We start from the raw sequence: 17,605 nt of genomic DNA on the forward strand, positions 1-17,605 counted from the left end.
TGCTAAACCTTTGACAGAGCTTGTGAGCTCTCAAATATTTTGAGGGCTGCCAACTTGTTTTGCTGTGTCAATTTGAAATATAACTGACAGCTTTAGCGATTCGATTTGGCCACGCGTTCCAATTCATCCTTCTTTTTGATAGCATAGGAATTGGACGAGCCCTTGGCTGCATTTATCATCTCATCTGCCAGACACTCGGCAATGGTTTTGATATTGCGAAAAGCGGCCTCGCGTGTGCCTGTGCAAATCAGCCAAATGGCCTACAAATACATACATATGCATGTTTTTGAAAAAAATGTTTTCAGAATAGAAAATAGTTTTAGACTCACCTGATTGACGCGACGCAGAGGCGAAACATCTACCGCCTGACGACGCACAGTACCGGCGCGTCCAATGCGAGTGGAGTCCTCACGTGGACCTGCATTAACAATGGCGTTTACCGTCACTTGCAAGGGGTTCTCCGCCGTGAGCAAGTGTATAATCTCGAATGCATGTTTAACAATGCGACAAGCCATCAACTTCTTGCCGTTACTGCGTCCCTTCATCATCAGGCCACAAGCAAGGCGCTCAACAATGGGGCATTGAGCCTTGCGAAAACGTTTGGCCGCATAACGTCCGGCCGAGTGTGGCAAATAGCGTGCGAATTTCTCCTTTACTGCAATATAGTCTTGCAGTGAAATATCACTAATGCAGATATCTTCGCAGCTCCAACGTCCAAATAGCTTAATCTCTGGCCATTCGTTGGACGGAGCTTTCTCATTAAATGTTTCCAAATTGCCTTCTTCCCAAATGTCTTCCTCGACTTGATGTTGCGACTGTTCATCAGCCGGGTCGGCATTATCAAGGACAGACTCGAAATTGGAATCTCCGCAGTCAGACATCTTGTGTAAATTATTTGACTAAATAATTCCGCAAAAACACAACCTTTACCTTTGAAAAGTCAGAAACGAAAGGAAGTATTGCATCGCGCTAGTGATATTAATTGACATCGATGTTTTTTTGGCGATATTTCACAATGTTTTGGTTGATGTCGATGTAAAATGATGCATTGATGTTATGCGGAACATCGGTTGAAATAAGCAATTTTATTCAATTCGCCAAAGTAATGTAACAGTGTGGCTATAAGCAAAGTTCCTAATTTTGGAAGCTAATCTAATAAAGCTTATAAGACAGCGAAATCCTAATGTTTTTTTTTATACTAATAAAAATATTTTCTATGATAAAATGATAAATTATGAAGGCATATTTTAATTTTGCGCGGTTTCCAAGGGCTGAAACGATTAATATTCGATGGGTAGCACTGGCGAGTAGGGTTGCAACATTACAGAATTCTAAAAGCTGTGTACCAGTGTGCTCGCATGTTAGCAGAATCTGTTTTGATTGAATTTAAATTTTCAATGTTTTTCAGAAATGCCATTATAGTAGAGATTCTACCGTAAAGGCATTTTGGAACATATGACAATGATGTGTATATTTTATTGGGCAACATTTTATAAAATTAAAAGCATATAGTGTAGATTAATTGATTTTAACTAAATATTTATAGTTATAGTTTTAAACATATATTATATATTGTCAACTTTCCCAACTGAATGGGAAAACTTATAACCATTAGGTACATTGATTAGAATGGGTTACTGTCAGGATTTATATAAGTTTTTGTCCCAAGTATATAATGCATGTAAATTTGTAAGATTTAAGAACTAAGCAATATGAGGCATTACTAATAGGTGTGCTCACCTTAATGTTTCCTTTTACTATCTATGCGCTATCTAGATTTTATAGTATAGTACTCGAAGCGCGTGCGTTTGATTAGCGCTAGGAGTTGCTTAATCATTGACAGGAATTGTTTAACAAAACACAAATATTTATTTGACTTTCATTCAGAATACTTTCTATTATAGGTAGTATGTTTGTATATGTATGTAATAATAATAATATGTAATTTTGTAGATTGTGTATTTCTCTACTACTTTTGTATTAACAGTAGAATAAAATATAGTACAGTTTAATATTTATTATTTGTAGTGGTAGTAAATATAATACATTTCGCATAAGAAATTAAAGTGCCAAAATTTAAACAAATATATCAACTACATACATATGTACTTAGCACACACACTTGTCTTTCTTACACATACAATTCAAACGCATAACTAAAATTAAAAAACATAATTCGTATAAAAATTCACTACACTACGCGCATTAAACGCACAATTCGAAAATGATGCTGAATAATTGTGGCAACGCGCGCAGCGTATAAATTTTTATGTTTAACTTTTAACTTAGTAAGTAACTAAAGTCCCGTGTAGTCGTGATTTGTAGCGGGGCTAGGCGGAGACAGTTTGCTTCGCATTGTAACTGCATATAAAACATTGTAATTTCCAAAAAAAGAGAAGCACTGTTGTTGTTGTGTCTCGGAATGACTTGATGACTGATTGTTGTTGTTATTTTGTTGTTGTTGGGGAGGCGCGTGATAAAAATGCTGCAATTAATTGGACGTTATTACACATGCGTAGTTGGGGATTTTGATAGCGAGCACTTACTTGGCGAACTGCAGCGACCATATGTTTAGTCCTTATCACCCATCTTAGACTTTGAGGTCATGTAGATGCCAACAATCAAACCGAAGAGACCAATGGCAGAGCCAAAGATTTCGACAATCAGAATTTTGACAAAAAGTGCAGCATTAGCCGCATCGGAAAGCGCTGCTCCAGAGCCCACAATGCCAACGGCAATACCACAGAACAAGTTGACCAGTCCGACGGCAAGGCCAGCACCGAATATCAAATAGCCCGAGAACCAATTGTTATTCATTACGCTCTCGCTGGCCAGGGCCGTCTCCATTTTGAATTGCTCCAGCTGACCGGATAACACAATGGCGGTGATAAGACCGTAGATAGCCACAGCCTCGCAGAAAATGACAGAAATCAAATTTTTGGTCTTAATGCGTGGCGCTTTCACGCCACCACCCACAATGCTCGTGCCTGTCGTGTGTATTCCAAGGGCAGCGCCTACGACAGACAGTGAGACGGACAGCCCAATGCCCAGACAGGCCCACATGTACGGGCTCGATGTGGTCAAGAACCAGCCAACGCTTACGCGCTCGCCCTTGCCAGTCATCACAAAGTAGAGGATGAGAATTATGGCCGAAGCGAGAAACAGCCATAGAAATGTTTGTGTTACGACTGTGCGTATTTTGGGCGCCATCTTGCACGGTTTATTGTCTGTCTATTGATGAAAGCACTGCATAAATTCACAATTTTCACAACATTTTTACTTTTACTCACCAAACTGCAGGCGTAATTCTAATTTCTTGGCGACAGGTGACTTTTCCGTGCGAAAAAAGTATCTACAATCACATGACGTGAAGCAGGGTTGCCGTAATCCACTTCATATCGATATATCGCTCAGACATGTTGCATAAGCGCTCGCACATGTTCGAGGCTGTGTTGCGACTTAGCTAGTTTGAGACTTGCCGCTAGACGGCTACAGAGGCGTGCTGTGAAGAAGCGCCGCTAGATGGCGCAAGGTTCATGGTCGTCTAACTGGCCGTTAAATAGTTTATCAAAACAACTATAAAAATCACTCGAGCAAATATAATGCTTAAAATATTATGGCTGATTGAGACTAAACTAAAAGTTTTTAAGTGGAGTGCGTGCAGTTTTTATGCTTATGTTTTGATATGCAAAATCAACAGAGTATTTTCGTAGTGCATAAAACTCGATTTGTTTTCTTATTATCTTAAGGATGCGGCTCAATGGTTTGCTTGGCGTGTGAAAATAAAACTGGCTTTTGCATTGTACACGTGGACGAATTTAAAGTACGAAGAAGAAGAAGAAACGGAGAAAGTACAAAACAGTCGGAGACATTTACAGTTCATTGAATTGGCCAAGTTGCGAGGATGAAAATGCCGTGCGAGCAGAGCACGTGACAGGAGCATAATCTAAAGTCACATCATCATTAAATATTTACACTACATTATAATTTTTGTTCTCTTTCGGGCGCGTGCCCGACGCAAACAAAAGGACAAGCGCTGCAAGACAACCACAACATTCAATTAAACGAAATGTGTTGTTTGTAGTCCCAACAAAAGCGGGCGAGCCCACAAGCATGCTGGCTGGCTGCCCTGGCCTGGCCTCCACTTATGCCACGCTAGCTGTAGCTGTGGCTGCTCCTGCACGTAAGTATATCTTGATAATGTATGTAAACTTTTTCACTTGAAAAATCCACGCACAATATAAGAAGTGAAATAAAATAGAAGTTGTCTAAGAGCCCAAGCTACATAAGCACAATATAAAATTGTGGTTGGGTCAGCTCGCCGTGTGTCGCTCGAGTCGAATATCACAAGAGAAATCCATTAACCTGTGTTTTTTCCCCTTGACTAACTTTCGTGTTGCGTTTTGTACGCTGAACACGACAGGCTCCCCCCAAGGCCGTTGCCATTTAAGAGCTGGGGGGTTGGGGTAGCTGTCTTTTATTAAAGTAAAGATAGTAGCAGCTGCTGTAAAATGTTTAATATTCAGTGTAAAGATTGCTGCCATTTTAAGTTCAGCTTTGCTTGCAGCTTGGCAACGCGCTCAATAGCCAAATGTATATTCTCAAATTCCTCTTCAACCTTAAGAGCACGCTCAGTTAATCTGCAAAGAGATCAATAAAAAGGCTGCGCATACATTAAGAGCAATTAAACATACTGCGCCATTTGCTCTCTTAAAATTATTAGTGTGTGCTCTTTTAAATTTAGAGCCCTCTGATCATCATCTGTACCAGCAGCATCTTCTGGCGGCTGTTCTATGATTTCCACCAGCAGCACGCGATCCTTTAACCATTTCTTATCGCCTTGGCGCCAAAAGCAAATGTAACGCTTAAGGCAAACCATCATCATCTTAAACACAATCGTATCCCTAACTATGGTCTTGTGCTTCACATCCGAATAGCTGGACAATAAGATGGCCACAAACAGATTCTAGCAGAATAAAATGTATAGCATAGATTTGAGCGCACGCTCTGGCTCCAACTGACACTTACCATAGATAAGCTAAAGATAATTAATATGAGAGCTATAAAGTAAATGACAGCTAGCGTCGGATGAACTGCATGCATGCTTAGATAATCCACATCCGCCATTAGTAAGCGCATAATTGTTGTCATTGTTGTAAAGTTATTATTGAAAGTCACTAGCCACTCACTGAATAAAATTGTGCCCAACTGTGCGAGCGCAAATAATGTAATCAGAAATACAAATATAAATCCAATAATGTTCAAAGCCGACTGCAGTAATCAGTGCATTGATTAGTAATTAGTAAATTTAAATGATTTACTCAGCGTATTTACCTCTTTGAGACTGTTCATAAACCATTTGAGCGTGCGATGAAATGAAAGATATACGAGCACCTTGCTCCAGGCCAGAAACGTGATAGCGGTAATGATAAGTACATAAAAATGCCAGCCATTTGTTAAACGATCCAGACAAATATAGCTATTGGGATCTTCTTTAATTTTTCGCTTAATGCGATTCACCTCAATGGGATGCCAGACATTGTAGCCCAGAGCAATATATGATACCTAAAAATAAGAATTCAGTATGAATCACAATCGGAAATGAAATGGAAATCACTCGGAATTTCAGCGGAATTATATTTCGCTAGTGCTTACAATTAGAAAAATGCTGTCTATTATGTTGCCTGGTTTCCTGAAATAACCAATAAACGTCAATTCGCGGAATTCTTGAATTTCGTTGTAGGTGAAAAACGCAATTATTATATAATATAAAATACCAAAATATAATATAGCTCGGTTTACAGGATATAGTATGCCATATTCCTGCACAGTGTTCACAATCAGCGATGGCACCACCAGACCCGATGGCAACGTTTCAAACAAAATTCTGTGTAAATGAAGGGACTAAATAAATACTAAATTAATTAGTTTGTTACTCACTTAATTATTGTATAGGTATGAGTAAAATCATTATATGTATTAATCTCAACTATAATACAGCGTGTGCCACGATCTAGCCAAGTCTCGCTTCTTAAACTATAAGCCAGTTCGAAATTCTTCGTGGGATCCATGAAAAACTCCTTAGAGAATCCACCCGCACTATAGGTAGTAACCAGTCCCATTATGCTGCTGTGCTCCGTCGTGTAATCAACGCTAAGTGTTGCACACTGTGAAAATTATTAATAAACTAACTGGCCAGAGGCAATTACCCGAAGAACGAGGTCTTCTGTTCGACCTCTGGCGTGTACGGCGGATAGCATGTGTGCCTTTGCATTCTGGAATCGAGTGGCGCGTCGAGGGTGCAGGTCTGACTATGCACGCGTATTTGCCGCATGCGTGGCAAGCCCACTATGATGTTCTCAGTCATGAAGGCCAGATGATATTTAATCTTCTCCTCACCCTCGGCCGCTTGTAGAGACATGTTCGTGAAAATCTTTGGAATAAATACAAATAATATATATTCCCAGATCTCACTGATTGTTGATATATCGTCGAATGATATATGAAACGAATGATCATATCCAATCTCCTCTTGCGGGTAATCGTACAGCAGATACTTCTCGATCTGCTGATAGTCATAGTACATATACTTGGTGCGCAGTGAATCTGCCACTGTGAGCAACAAAACAAAATGAATATTAACTAATTGACTGTTGCGCATGACTTACCAAAATATACGCAAATTAGTAACACAATAAGCAGCAGCATATCGATTAAAATCGAGCGAACTATTTCTTCGGTAATGTAGTCCTTGTGGTGGTGCTTTTTTCCTTTGCCCTTAAGGCGACGTAAAAACTTATTCATATTTAATCAAATGCTAACAATAACGTGCACAATATATTGTTTAACTAAATTGAAACTTGATTTGTACTCAACGCACACTTGATGATATTTTTGCCAAGTTTAAGGGCGTTGCATGCAACACTTTTGTTGCCGCTTGACTGCACCTGCCAGAATTATATGCAGCATATGCATAGGCGCACTCATTGTTAACTGCCCAGACAGGCACTTGAGGCTAACCAAGAGCAACAGCCAACAGCCAGCAAGCAACAACCAACAGCTAACAACAGCAGCAGCAGTAGCAGCAGCAGCAGCAGCAGCTACTTTAGTTTTCTATAGACCGGAAGTTGCCCTGGCATATAAAAGACCTTCCGCTGTTTTCCGGTGAAATGTTGCATTTGAAGTTGAGAGTCAAGTTGCCGCATACATGAACACTACGCTGCACAACAACAACAATAAAGCAGCTAAGGCAGCTACAGAATAAACTAGAAAAAGTCTCAGACATATGCGAACTGCCAATGCGCTTTAAACAATTTGCTGACATGCCATTAAATTTTTAATTTTCCATTTCTTAACAGTTAGTTGCATATAAAGTTATTCATGCTAGACAAAGCGCTTTGACAACATTTTGTAAGCTGTAATAAGCTCCACTCGGTAAGCAAACATTTTGCACAGACACTGCTGTTAAAGTTGCAATCCAGTAAATACTGTCGGAATGGGCGTGCCCATCAGATTGGGCATAAAAGGCTGTTGAGAATTTATTTCCTGTTACGTTAGATATTTAGGCCGATTTGGGCCAACAGCTGTTGTGCATCGCATCGTATCGAGAAAGGGCCAACAGATCAAACGGCCACTTGGACATCGAATCCCAGGGCTTAGCATAAAGCACCTGGCCAGCCAGTCCGGCCAATCCGGCCAGTGGGGGTTAAGTGCGTCAACAGCCCTACACAATATCTCAATATGTATGTGTGTGTATGTGTGTGAGTGTGTTTATGTCTATTGTGCATGTTGCTTTTCATTTCACGTGTCCATTGTTTGTACCCGAACTTGGGGATTTAGCTGAGCGCATGAAGAATGCTACGATTTAAATTGATTTGATTTGCGTTAAGTGGCCATCTGATAATCATTTAATGTAATGTTCATGCGCTATAAATTGGCATTTAAATAAAATTAAGTTTGCATTGATTTTAATACGCTAGCGCAAAAGGTACTACTAAATATTTAGTCTGCAACACCTTTATTTTATTCTATAGAATTTTGTTAGTTATTAGTTTTGTTCTGTTGATATTCCAAAGAATTGAGCTGAGCAATTTAGTGCGAATTAACCTATGACTGTGCTTTGTTTTTAATAACTAACATAGCTAAAGTGCTTTTGTTATCAAAATTCAAGAGAAAAGTTTTAAATTGTTTGCTTAGATTTAGTTTAAATAACTTAAGTCTGTTAGCAAGCAACTGCATTATAAATATGAATGTTTAAATGTTAGAATAAAAAATAAATTGAATATTTAATTTTAAGAGCATGCAATATTCTATAAGCTTATTTAATTATGTGTTCTGGCCTGCTTAACGGTTTTTGTTTTGTTTTTATTATTGCTGTCCGTGTTTTCACACGTGGTAAAAGCGGTAAAGTAATGAAATCCAATTTGTATATATATATGCAATATATTTAAACGTTTAAGTGGCAATAGCAACGAAAAAAAAGCTTCTTTTTTTTTAAACATGAATTGAGTGAGTTTTATTTAAAGAGTTGCAAATGAAATGCGAAATAAAATTGTGCGTATACTTAATTTTAATTCAGCTCAAAGTTTTGCTTGGCAACAAAAATTGTTGCTAAAGTTTAGAAAATGCCTAAAGACATGGCAAATACATTTAAAAGTAATTATCACATTGAGTGTTAAAGTCTGCAAATGATTTGTAATTAATTTTAATTATTCATATGCAAGGCGAGCTTGACCTCTTCCAAATATCAAGGCAGTAAAGAAAATTACTTTTATTGTAAATGTGTGTGCTCGTGCTCAGTAAATTTGTGACTGTGCCTTATATCGCTCTTCATTTGTATCATTATAAAATGGTTGACTCGCCTTTTCCCTCCACTGTACGGGTGAAAACAAAGCCTGGCGGCAACTTGGCCAAAAGTGACAAATTGTTTCAATTCAACAAAAGGCAACGGTAGGCAGGCTGAATAACAACAATTACAACAATGCAAAACGAACAATAAAAGGGTGCACACAGTTACGGCCTAGACGGGCGCAACAATACAAGTGGGTGGGGGTGGGCGTTGGGTTGGAATTAGCGGGCGTTTGTGTGTTAGAATGGAAAATGGAAAATACACTGGCCGGTTAGCTGGTTGGCTTTTTACTTTTGCTTTACTTTGGACAATTTTTTATTATGCTGCCGAGCTGCCGTTTCATTAGCCAGCGCGCCGTGTCCTTTTTATCTTTTGTACATGACATTTTGGCCTTTCTCATAAGTCCTGGGCCCACACACAAAAACACAAAAGGTAGTCAAGAATGATGACGGCAATTTGCGGCTGATCCTGACAGCAGTAGCAGCAGCAGCAGCAGCAACAACGCGTAATTATCTTAATTCCTTAGCAAACAGTCGACACATTTAACCAGGCACACTCCTTCAGGCCAAACACACAGAGCTCGGCACGAGTCGACAGCTAACGATGCCGAAATGCTCACAAAGCGCATCAACCAACAAAAAAGTATTGACAAAACTACTGACAGCTTCAGCTGCACGCGTCATTCCGCAAATAATCTTGGCCAGTTAGACGAAGCGAGCTGCAACTGCAGCTGCGACTATGTGAAAAGTCAACTGTCATGTCTGTTGCATGCAAATTTCAATTCAGCAGCGCCGCTGATAAAAATTGACTCGCCATGTTTGCTTAGTGTGTGTGTGTGTGTGTGTGTGTGTGTAGCGCAAATATTTCTCAGCTACGGCGTAAGTAAACTGCATTAGCTGCAGGGCACTTCATCAGCAACTTTCTCTCTCGTCCAAGCAAACGCTCGCTTCAGCCAAAATATGCGTCAGGTGCACGCCAGGATGCGCTTCATGCTTCCTTCATGCCATATGTACTGTATGTTATGCATTTAAGTGTCTGCATCCTTGCCTGCCTGCCATATCCTTCGTGCAGTTGACAGCTACGTTGCGCGCTTCACTTGATTTCGGGGCTAGCCCACTTACTTGCTACTGCCACTGGCCAAAAGCATGGCTAAGTTAACTGCTAAAAAACATAAATGCATAACAAGTAGCAACTGGGGAAAATGTAAAATGCAATGCGTTGAATTGCTTGTGCAGCTGGGAGATTCATTTTGGTTAGTCTACACTAAGAAATATTTAAGTTCATAATTATGATTTGAGTTTTATTTAATTAGTTATTTTTAATAACTCAAGACTAAGCCTTGCACTAGCCTACATATAACTTGTTTTTTGTATGCTAATATTTTAGAATGAATTATTATTGTTATTAAGCTTTTAAAAGATGCACAGAAATAATTTTTTTTTTGCAGAAACTGAATTAAAGTACATTGCAAACATTTTCTTGATAACTATAGCTATTATTATTATAATAATGCTACGATTTTTGATACTACACTTAAAAGACTTTAAAGAAATGTAAATTGTTTAAACTAGAAGTAATCTTTATTTAAAAATCCAATGCTTAACTAAAAGATTATAATATTTGTCTCTGCTGAGTTTTTGATTGTTTAGCTCAGAAATCTGAGCTGTTTATTTGCTTTATTAAGGTTTTAGTTTTATAAATTATGTAAATCAAGAATTGTAAATTTAAGAATTTACTTAACGTTAAGTCTTAAAGCTAAAGCAATCAAAGTGTCGTAAAGTAAAATTATTGAAATTCCGCATGCTGTTTATTGTCTTAATATATATATTTTTATATTTTTCTTATGCCTCTCTTAAAAATCTAATTATACTTGTGCAATATTTACATTTTATATATAAATTCGTTTATGCCGTTGCGTAAAAGTTGAAAGCCAGCCAGACAGACGCTTGAGTCAGACAAGACAATTAATGCGATTAACAATAAACTCGTAGGCAAAGAAAAGTTTTTGAGTTGCGCGCAGAGCGTCAAACCACAGTAGCTACAATATCACATGATACTTTTGGAATTGTTTGCTGCGAGAGGGGGGTAGAGGCAGCGAGGGTATAAGTACATACTATATGCATATATCTTTTGCAATGGCATTGTGTTAAGGTCTCTGAGCTTTTGCCAACAATTAATCGAAGTTGCTGCAGCTGAAGCGATTGAAACTTTGCATAAATCACGGCATGCGGCAAGCATGTGCAACCGCCCCGCCCCGCGCCCCCTCAGCCCTACTACATTGCTGGCAAATATGCAAAGTTATTTGCCAGTGAAGAATGCGGCATGTGCTTTAAGTTATGCAAAGTATGCTATAGAGCGTTCCACTGTGAATGCTCACGTGTGTGTATGTGTGTGTGTGCGGTTGGGTAATCAGGCAGCAAGTAGGTCAGCAGCAATCAAAGACAGTCATCGAGAGAAATGGCAGCCAAATGTATTGTGAGCTTAAGGAATACAAAATTTTGCCTTTTGAATTTTCGCTCACTGATATTTGCAATAATGGCAAAACTAAAACAGACAGCAATCCCAGTTACAAACACACACACAGACACACACATAAGCGCTGCTATTTGATTGCAACGAAATTATTCAGCACATACTAAAATTATGCTATTTAAATATATAAAGCTAAAAACAAATATGGCCCAACAACGCATCTTAATTAACTGAGCAAAAGAGTGTATAAATAAAAGTATGTTTGCTAATAGGCTTATTTTATTTGAGTTTATTTAACATGCTGTTGTTTTATACTTTAGCTTAGTTATCACTTAAATTGTTTGCAGTTATTAAAATACAACGCATTTAAGTTTGCCATGCCATACGCAAAAAAATTGCGCATAACAAAGAGCTTACGCTCTTTGAAATTGCTGCTCTTTGAGCTGCGGGCTGATCTCGTATTTAACACACACACACGCGTACACACACGCACAAAGAGCGTCACGCAGCGCAGCTTATCGCAGCTCTTAATTGCAAACAAACAAAGAGCGCGCGCATACCGCAATCAAAGCAAAGCGCTAAGCTGTTGCTTGCTCTTTTGAAAAATGTCAGCACTTAATTCTGCTGCTCGCATTGCAAAAGAGTGCATCATTTTACAATTATTTTAAATAGTTTTAAACATGACTTAAGTTCATTACTATAATGAGCATACGTATATCAAATTACTTACACATACTGCTGCTGCTGCGGCAAGAGCTAAAAGTTTTAATTGAAATTTAAGCACTTAAATTGTGCCAAAATTAGGCTAAGAGCGGCAAACCTGCTTGGCGCCTAAGTTTGCTCTTTATTGATTAGCGCTGCATGAATAAGACAGCCAACGGGTTGGGCTGGGGGGTGTTAATGTGCAGAAGAGCGAGAGAGTGCTGATGATGTCGCGTAATAATTCACATTGCTACTTTATTTATGTGCCGCAGATGTCACGTGTTCGCTTTTGTTAGGCTTGGACGCAATTTAACAGCTCGGCTGATTGTCTGTCTGTTGACGTGGGCGTGGTTGGCCTTTGAAATGTTAACCTTAAGTGAAAAATGGCGCAGGTTCATGAGTAGACATCAAAACGATGACAGCGACATGGCCACTGACAATGATGAGGACAACGTTGTCAGAACATTGTCTATCGCAATCAAGAATTTATGTTTTCAACGCGCAGTTTGTCTTTGGTTAAGCTTCGGGCATAAAGTTGCCTTAGACCTGAGCCAACAATGGACCTGCTCCTTGAGCCAGTCGCTGCTTTGCTTGGTTAAACGCAATTTAGCTGTACTGCTCAAATTTCCGGCCAGATATCGCTTTACTTGCTCCACAGCTCCACAGAGCCCAGGCACTTGAGCGCCAGCTGAATTTTGTTACGAGCCACTGTCTAATGCGCTTTTATTGGTTATGTACACCTTTGATAAACACAGCTGTGTTTGGCTTGTATTCATTTAAAAATTGAGTTCAAGTAACAACAACAAAAAAAAAAAACAGTCTTAGTTTTATATTATAATTGAAATTGTTGTCAAGAGCCAGGGCTAAATATTTAATCATATGGTATTTTGTTCTGCTCTCAAGCATAAGCTGCAGCTTGGCAAGCGACAGCTAATGTATTATGGCAAATTTTTCATTTGTTCTTAACCTTAGCGCACGTTACGTTGCGTTACGCATACGCCGCATTGCACGTGGCAAGTATTAATTTGGCAGCTGTGGCGCGAACATTTCTTATCGCTTGCTAAGCGTTTCACTTGCTTATGCGCTTTAGTTAAATGCACAGTCAAATAATCAACGTACGTTAGTTGGAATTTTAACAGTCACTTGACTTTTGACAACAAAATGTTGCTGCTTTCATTTTGTAGTCATGGCCAGCGGGCAGCTTAAGCTATTTATAGTTAAGCTTGTATAGCTTAGCTAACAAAACTGCGAGCTTAATTAAAACATAACAAAGGCTAAAACCGTCTTCAGCATAATTAAGTTCAATACTATTTTTAGTTTTTGCTACGTCACACGCTGCAGACTGTAGCGTAAACAAAAGTCGACATTGTGGATTCGCATATGTTTGTTTGTTTAAATTCTGTTGTTGCTTTGTTTTCTTGGCTTGTTGTGTTTGTATTTTGGCTAACCAAAAGAATTTGCGTTTTCTCTGCACGTTTCCATGGCATTAAAATAACAGCAGCAACAACAACAATACAACACAGACGAGCGCAAGAAGAAAAATAAAAACACACAAAGACAAACAGGCAGATGAGCAAAACCCTCAGCGAAACGCACCTGCAAATAAAACATCAATTTTTATGCGACAATTTATTGCGTTCCTTTTGGCGCTGTCGCTTTTTGAGGGGCACGTTTCTGCTTTTCTTTTCTTTTTTGTTTTTGTTGTTGCTTATTTTTTTGGGTGCTCTGCATAGCTTGGGGCGTCTGATTACATAACAGAAAATGTCAATGTTTGTCAGGCAACCATAGCAGCCGGCAGCCATTAGATTAGGCAAACGGCTGCGTCTTGGCCAGAGCTGTCAATGGAAGCAGCGCAGGCTCTCTCTCTCGTCTAGATGCTGCTGAAGATGGTGCTGGTGATGGTGTGCGAATTGTCTGCTAATCTTAACAAATTCTGTGGGTACGCATTGGTTTACGTTGTGCTTTGATTATTCCTAGAACTGACAGCAGCCCCAACAATTGTAACCTTACTCCCCGCCCAGCCACACAACAGCTAACTGAACTTGAAAATGTTGAGCACTTGATTGCAGCTCATATATCAAATTAAAAGCAGCTGGAGCGACTCACTTAATGTGTGTGTAATTTAGAGAGCGTCTCTAGTTTAATATCTCACATTAATACTGCATTTAGTAGGTGGGAATTGCTCTTCAGCAAGCGCAGTGATTGGTTTCGAATTTATTATAAACTCAAAGCAAAGTTATTTTAAAATGTTCGATTTACTTTGTTTTATTTTAAAATCTTTGCTAAAGGTATTTGAATATATTTTGTTATAATTTGTACATCATTTAAGCTTTAAAGCCTGCGGCTTATATTTGTTAATATTGTGTTACTTTTTATTGGTACGCATTTAAATATTAATTACATTAATAGCATTGTATCATTAAAATATCAATTGCATTAAATTACAACAGAGTCTCAAATATATTTTTATCTTGTTTTTAATTATAATCTATAAATAATATTTATATTTATATGCGTGCAAAACATATTTCAGACTCTGTTGTAATTTAATCTTCACATATGCATAGCCCAAAATATATTTTGCTTTGATTTCAATGCTTTTGATTTTTAAATTGAAAATTATTTTAAGCTTTTATATTTTTATACGGCGCGTAGCATAATAGAAAGCTGATTAAAGCTTTGGCTTAAATAATTTTCATATTTTGTAAAATGTGGCATGCAACCAAGCAGCGCCACCAACCCCTCTAGCAACAACAACAACAAAGCACTGCCAGCAGATTAAAGCCGATTTTCGTCTGCGCAGTCAAGTGCATCAATTCAGCAGTTGTTGCCCCAGACCAAGCAACAAGCCACAAGCTTGGCCCCTTGCCACATCGATTTGCAGCATAACAAAAGGCACAACAAATGAGCGCAGCTCTCTCTCTCTCTCTCTCTCTCTCTCGCTGGCCTGAGTATGAGCCGATTGACTTAACAGTTTTGGTTTTGCATGCAGCACATCTTAGCAGCATCATCAGATATGCAATTAGTTTAGTCATTAACACGCCAGAGAGCAGCCTAAGCTCTTGGGCCACGCATTGTTCGCAGCTAGCGACCAAATTTAATAATGACTTTAATTTGATTTCCAACATTGTGTGGTCCTTGTGTTTCCCGCAGCTTTTTCAATTCCCTTCCAAAGTGTCTGCCATGCCGGTGCCTTGGCTAACGTCAGCTGTCGAGCTGGCTTGTGTTCTCTGTGTGTGGTGTGCATGGCTGGTTAATCCTTTTGAAATATTTTCACTCATTATTTAACACACACAGAGCAAGAGAGAGAGGAGAGCGAGAGAGAGTGAGAGAGTGACAGCGACGCCGGCATCAAATTCCAGTATTGCACGCAAAGTGAAAATTCCAGCGAGTCACAAAACCTTTTTGCATTATTAATTCGCTTTGATATCAAGTTTTACGGCTATGGTGTTAAGAGGGGGGCGCAATGGGGGCGTGGCCGCCTTTAAAAGGCTTATTGCAACTTTCTGGACAGCAGTTCTCGGCAAACGTCCAAGTTTTGGGTCAATAAATTAAGCTTTATGTGCGGCTAATAGAAAATTTTTACCTGCCTTTCATATGGGGCAGCATATGCAAATTGTTGTGCCAGGACACGAAGTGCCTGCCCACGCACACACACACATAGCTAGTATGTGCTTGTATGTGTGGCTGTCATACACACACACATAAATTACACGCTTAAGCAACAACAGGCAGACGTTGAAAATAAAAAATATAAAAATATATATATATATATATACATATATATATATGCATGCATATATATAGTTAACCAACGCCAAACGATTTGCATTGTGCGGACGGTAAGTATCCATGAACCGAGTGAACGGCTACCGAGAGAGAATTTATATTGAAATAAAAATGGAGTATGGAAAATAAGCAAATGGCAGCGTTGTGCACCTTTTGCATAAACTTCAAGATTTTAGTGTCTTTCGCATGTGTGTGTGTGTATGTGGGTGCGCTGGCTGCACGACATGGCGTATGCGTAATGCAAAAGGGCTGCTGCGGATAGTTAGGGCTCGCCTGGCCCTGGCCCTGGTGCTGGTCCTGGCTTTCGCATAATGCTCATAGCCGTAAAATATGCAACGATTTCCTTCTTTGTCATGCAGATGCGCTGACAGTTATGAAAAATATAAGAATATATACCATATGTGCTCTCCAGCATGCAGTTAGCCTTTAATTGTCCATAAATGCAACTTACAATGTGCATACGCTTTAAGCCATTAAATTTTATCATATTAAGCACATTAGTGGCAGCTAACTAATTTGGCTTAAATTTTAAGCACGCCCAACTAAACTGTCAAAGTGTTTGCCATGCATGCGCACTTAAACTATTTAGCATTGCCATGGATGCGATTAACTTTAATAAATTGCTCAATAGCTTGGAATTTCACATATTTCTCTGTAATTGTTCAAATTCTAAATGACACTTGAGTGTGTGTGCGTGGGCCTTAAGCTTAGCTCAGTTTATTTTTTGTGCAATTTGTCTTTGAGTGTATTTATATTTTAGGTCTTTTTCTTTTGGCGCACACGTGTATGTGTGTGTGTGTGTGTGTGCTGACAATTTTAATCCAATTGCATTAAATTACAGCCCAAGAGTTATTCAAAGGTGTTTGAAAGTGTCATTCAGCTACAAGTACTTATGTAAATATGTCTGCTGACTCGTTCTTAATGCCTTTGTCACTTCAAATTTATATGCAAAGTATTGTTTAGGCAAATGTAAATGTTCATGGGGCTGCTGTTCAAAAGAAGAAGTGTGCAATTTATTTATTTATGAAAGCTGGCAGCACCAACGATATGCATATGCTTATCGAAACTTAATGATCGATAACACTGCATGCATTTGATGCTCTTAGCTGAACTTAATATATAAATAAATGCTTGTGATGCTCTTAAATTATGTCTTAGCTGTACTGAAGTAAATATACTAAATATTTTGGTCTGCACGCTGTTAAAATGCATCAAGGCTTTGGTTGGCTGGCTTCACTTTTGCTGTCAGCTTCTAGTAGCGGTTATATCAATCAAATGAACGGCCTGGCACAAGTGCATTGGATAGACTGCCTGCAGCTAAAGCAGCAGCAGACGATGTTAGGTCCTGATGCTGCTGCTGCTGTTGGCGCCTTGGGGTCATTGTTAGCGACGGCGACGGCTGATGAATTTTTGCGCAAACTCAATTAATTTTAAGCGCCTGGCAGCAGCATAATCATAGACATGATGAGATAGCAGCTTTTTTCAATTGGCATGCCATAAATTGCATGGGATGCACACACACACACACGCTCTCTTCTCTCTCTTCCTTTTGATTTATAGACGGCTGCCATGTGCAGGAGAAGTTCGCTCACAGCTCTAATTTGGCACTTAAATGCAGCGACGTGCGTGGGACACGCTGCTGACTTATAGACTAACCAAAGGCACGCTGTGTCTGTGCTGCTGATGGAGCGGGGGTGTAGCTATAAGTATATGAATAGGCATATGCACACGTTTCACTATACAGCTGAAAATGCTATAGATTCCCATCACGCACCACAAAATGGCGTTACGTGT

General features: G+C 39.1%; 3 protein-coding genes across 4 annotated transcripts; all 3 read right to left on the reverse strand.

Annotated features, from left to right (window-relative positions):
- Window positions 1–67: 67 nt before the first annotated feature.
- On the reverse strand, window positions 68–961 carry LOC108604640 (40S ribosomal protein S5). Its single transcript, XM_017994190.2, has 2 exons — window positions 330–961; window positions 68–260 (listed from the first exon to the last, which is right to left on the reverse strand). Exons 1-2 carry the CDS (start codon window positions 879–881, stop codon window positions 93–95), a joined length of 720 nt encoding a protein of 239 aa, XP_017849679.1. The 5' UTR covers window positions 882–961; the 3' UTR covers window positions 68–92.
- Window positions 962–2,455: 1,494 nt separating this feature from the next.
- On the reverse strand, window positions 2,456–3,378 carry LOC108602057 (V-type proton ATPase 21 kDa proteolipid subunit). 2 transcript variants are annotated; one of them, XM_017990071.1, is made up of 3 exons: window positions 3,291–3,378; window positions 2,547–3,231; window positions 2,456–2,485 (listed from the first exon to the last, which is right to left on the reverse strand). In XM_017990071.1, the coding sequence occupies exon 2, from the start codon at window positions 3,208–3,210 to the stop codon at window positions 2,572–2,574; it is 639 nt and encodes a 212-aa protein (XP_017845560.1). In that variant the 5' UTR covers window positions 3,211–3,231; window positions 3,291–3,378; the 3' UTR covers window positions 2,456–2,485; window positions 2,547–2,571. The 2 variants fall into 2 exon arrangements, with proteins under 2 accessions (XP_017845560.1, XP_017845561.1); XM_017990072.1 differs by having other exon boundaries at window positions 2,547–3,227; window positions 3,291–3,311.
- Window positions 3,379–4,469: 1,091 nt separating this feature from the next.
- On the reverse strand, window positions 4,470–6,829 carry LOC108602424 (polycystic kidney disease 2-like 1 protein). The gene is made up of 8 exons (XM_017990539.1): window positions 6,669–6,829; window positions 6,210–6,612; window positions 5,941–6,153; window positions 5,656–5,887; window positions 5,335–5,565; window positions 5,029–5,271; window positions 4,695–4,966; window positions 4,470–4,640 (listed from the first exon to the last, which is right to left on the reverse strand). The coding sequence occupies exons 1-8, from the start codon at window positions 6,802–6,804 to the stop codon at window positions 4,523–4,525; spliced, it is 1,848 nt and encodes a 615-aa protein (XP_017846028.1). The 5' UTR covers window positions 6,805–6,829; the 3' UTR covers window positions 4,470–4,522.
- Window positions 6,830–17,605: the final 10,776 nt, after the last annotated feature.

The sequence above is a fragment of the Drosophila busckii genome, chromosome 3R, assembly GCF_011750605.1.
Source record: "Drosophila busckii strain San Diego stock center, stock number 13000-0081.31 chromosome 3R, ASM1175060v1, whole genome shotgun sequence".
NCBI lineage: Eukaryota > Metazoa > Arthropoda > Insecta > Diptera > Drosophilidae > Drosophila > Drosophila busckii.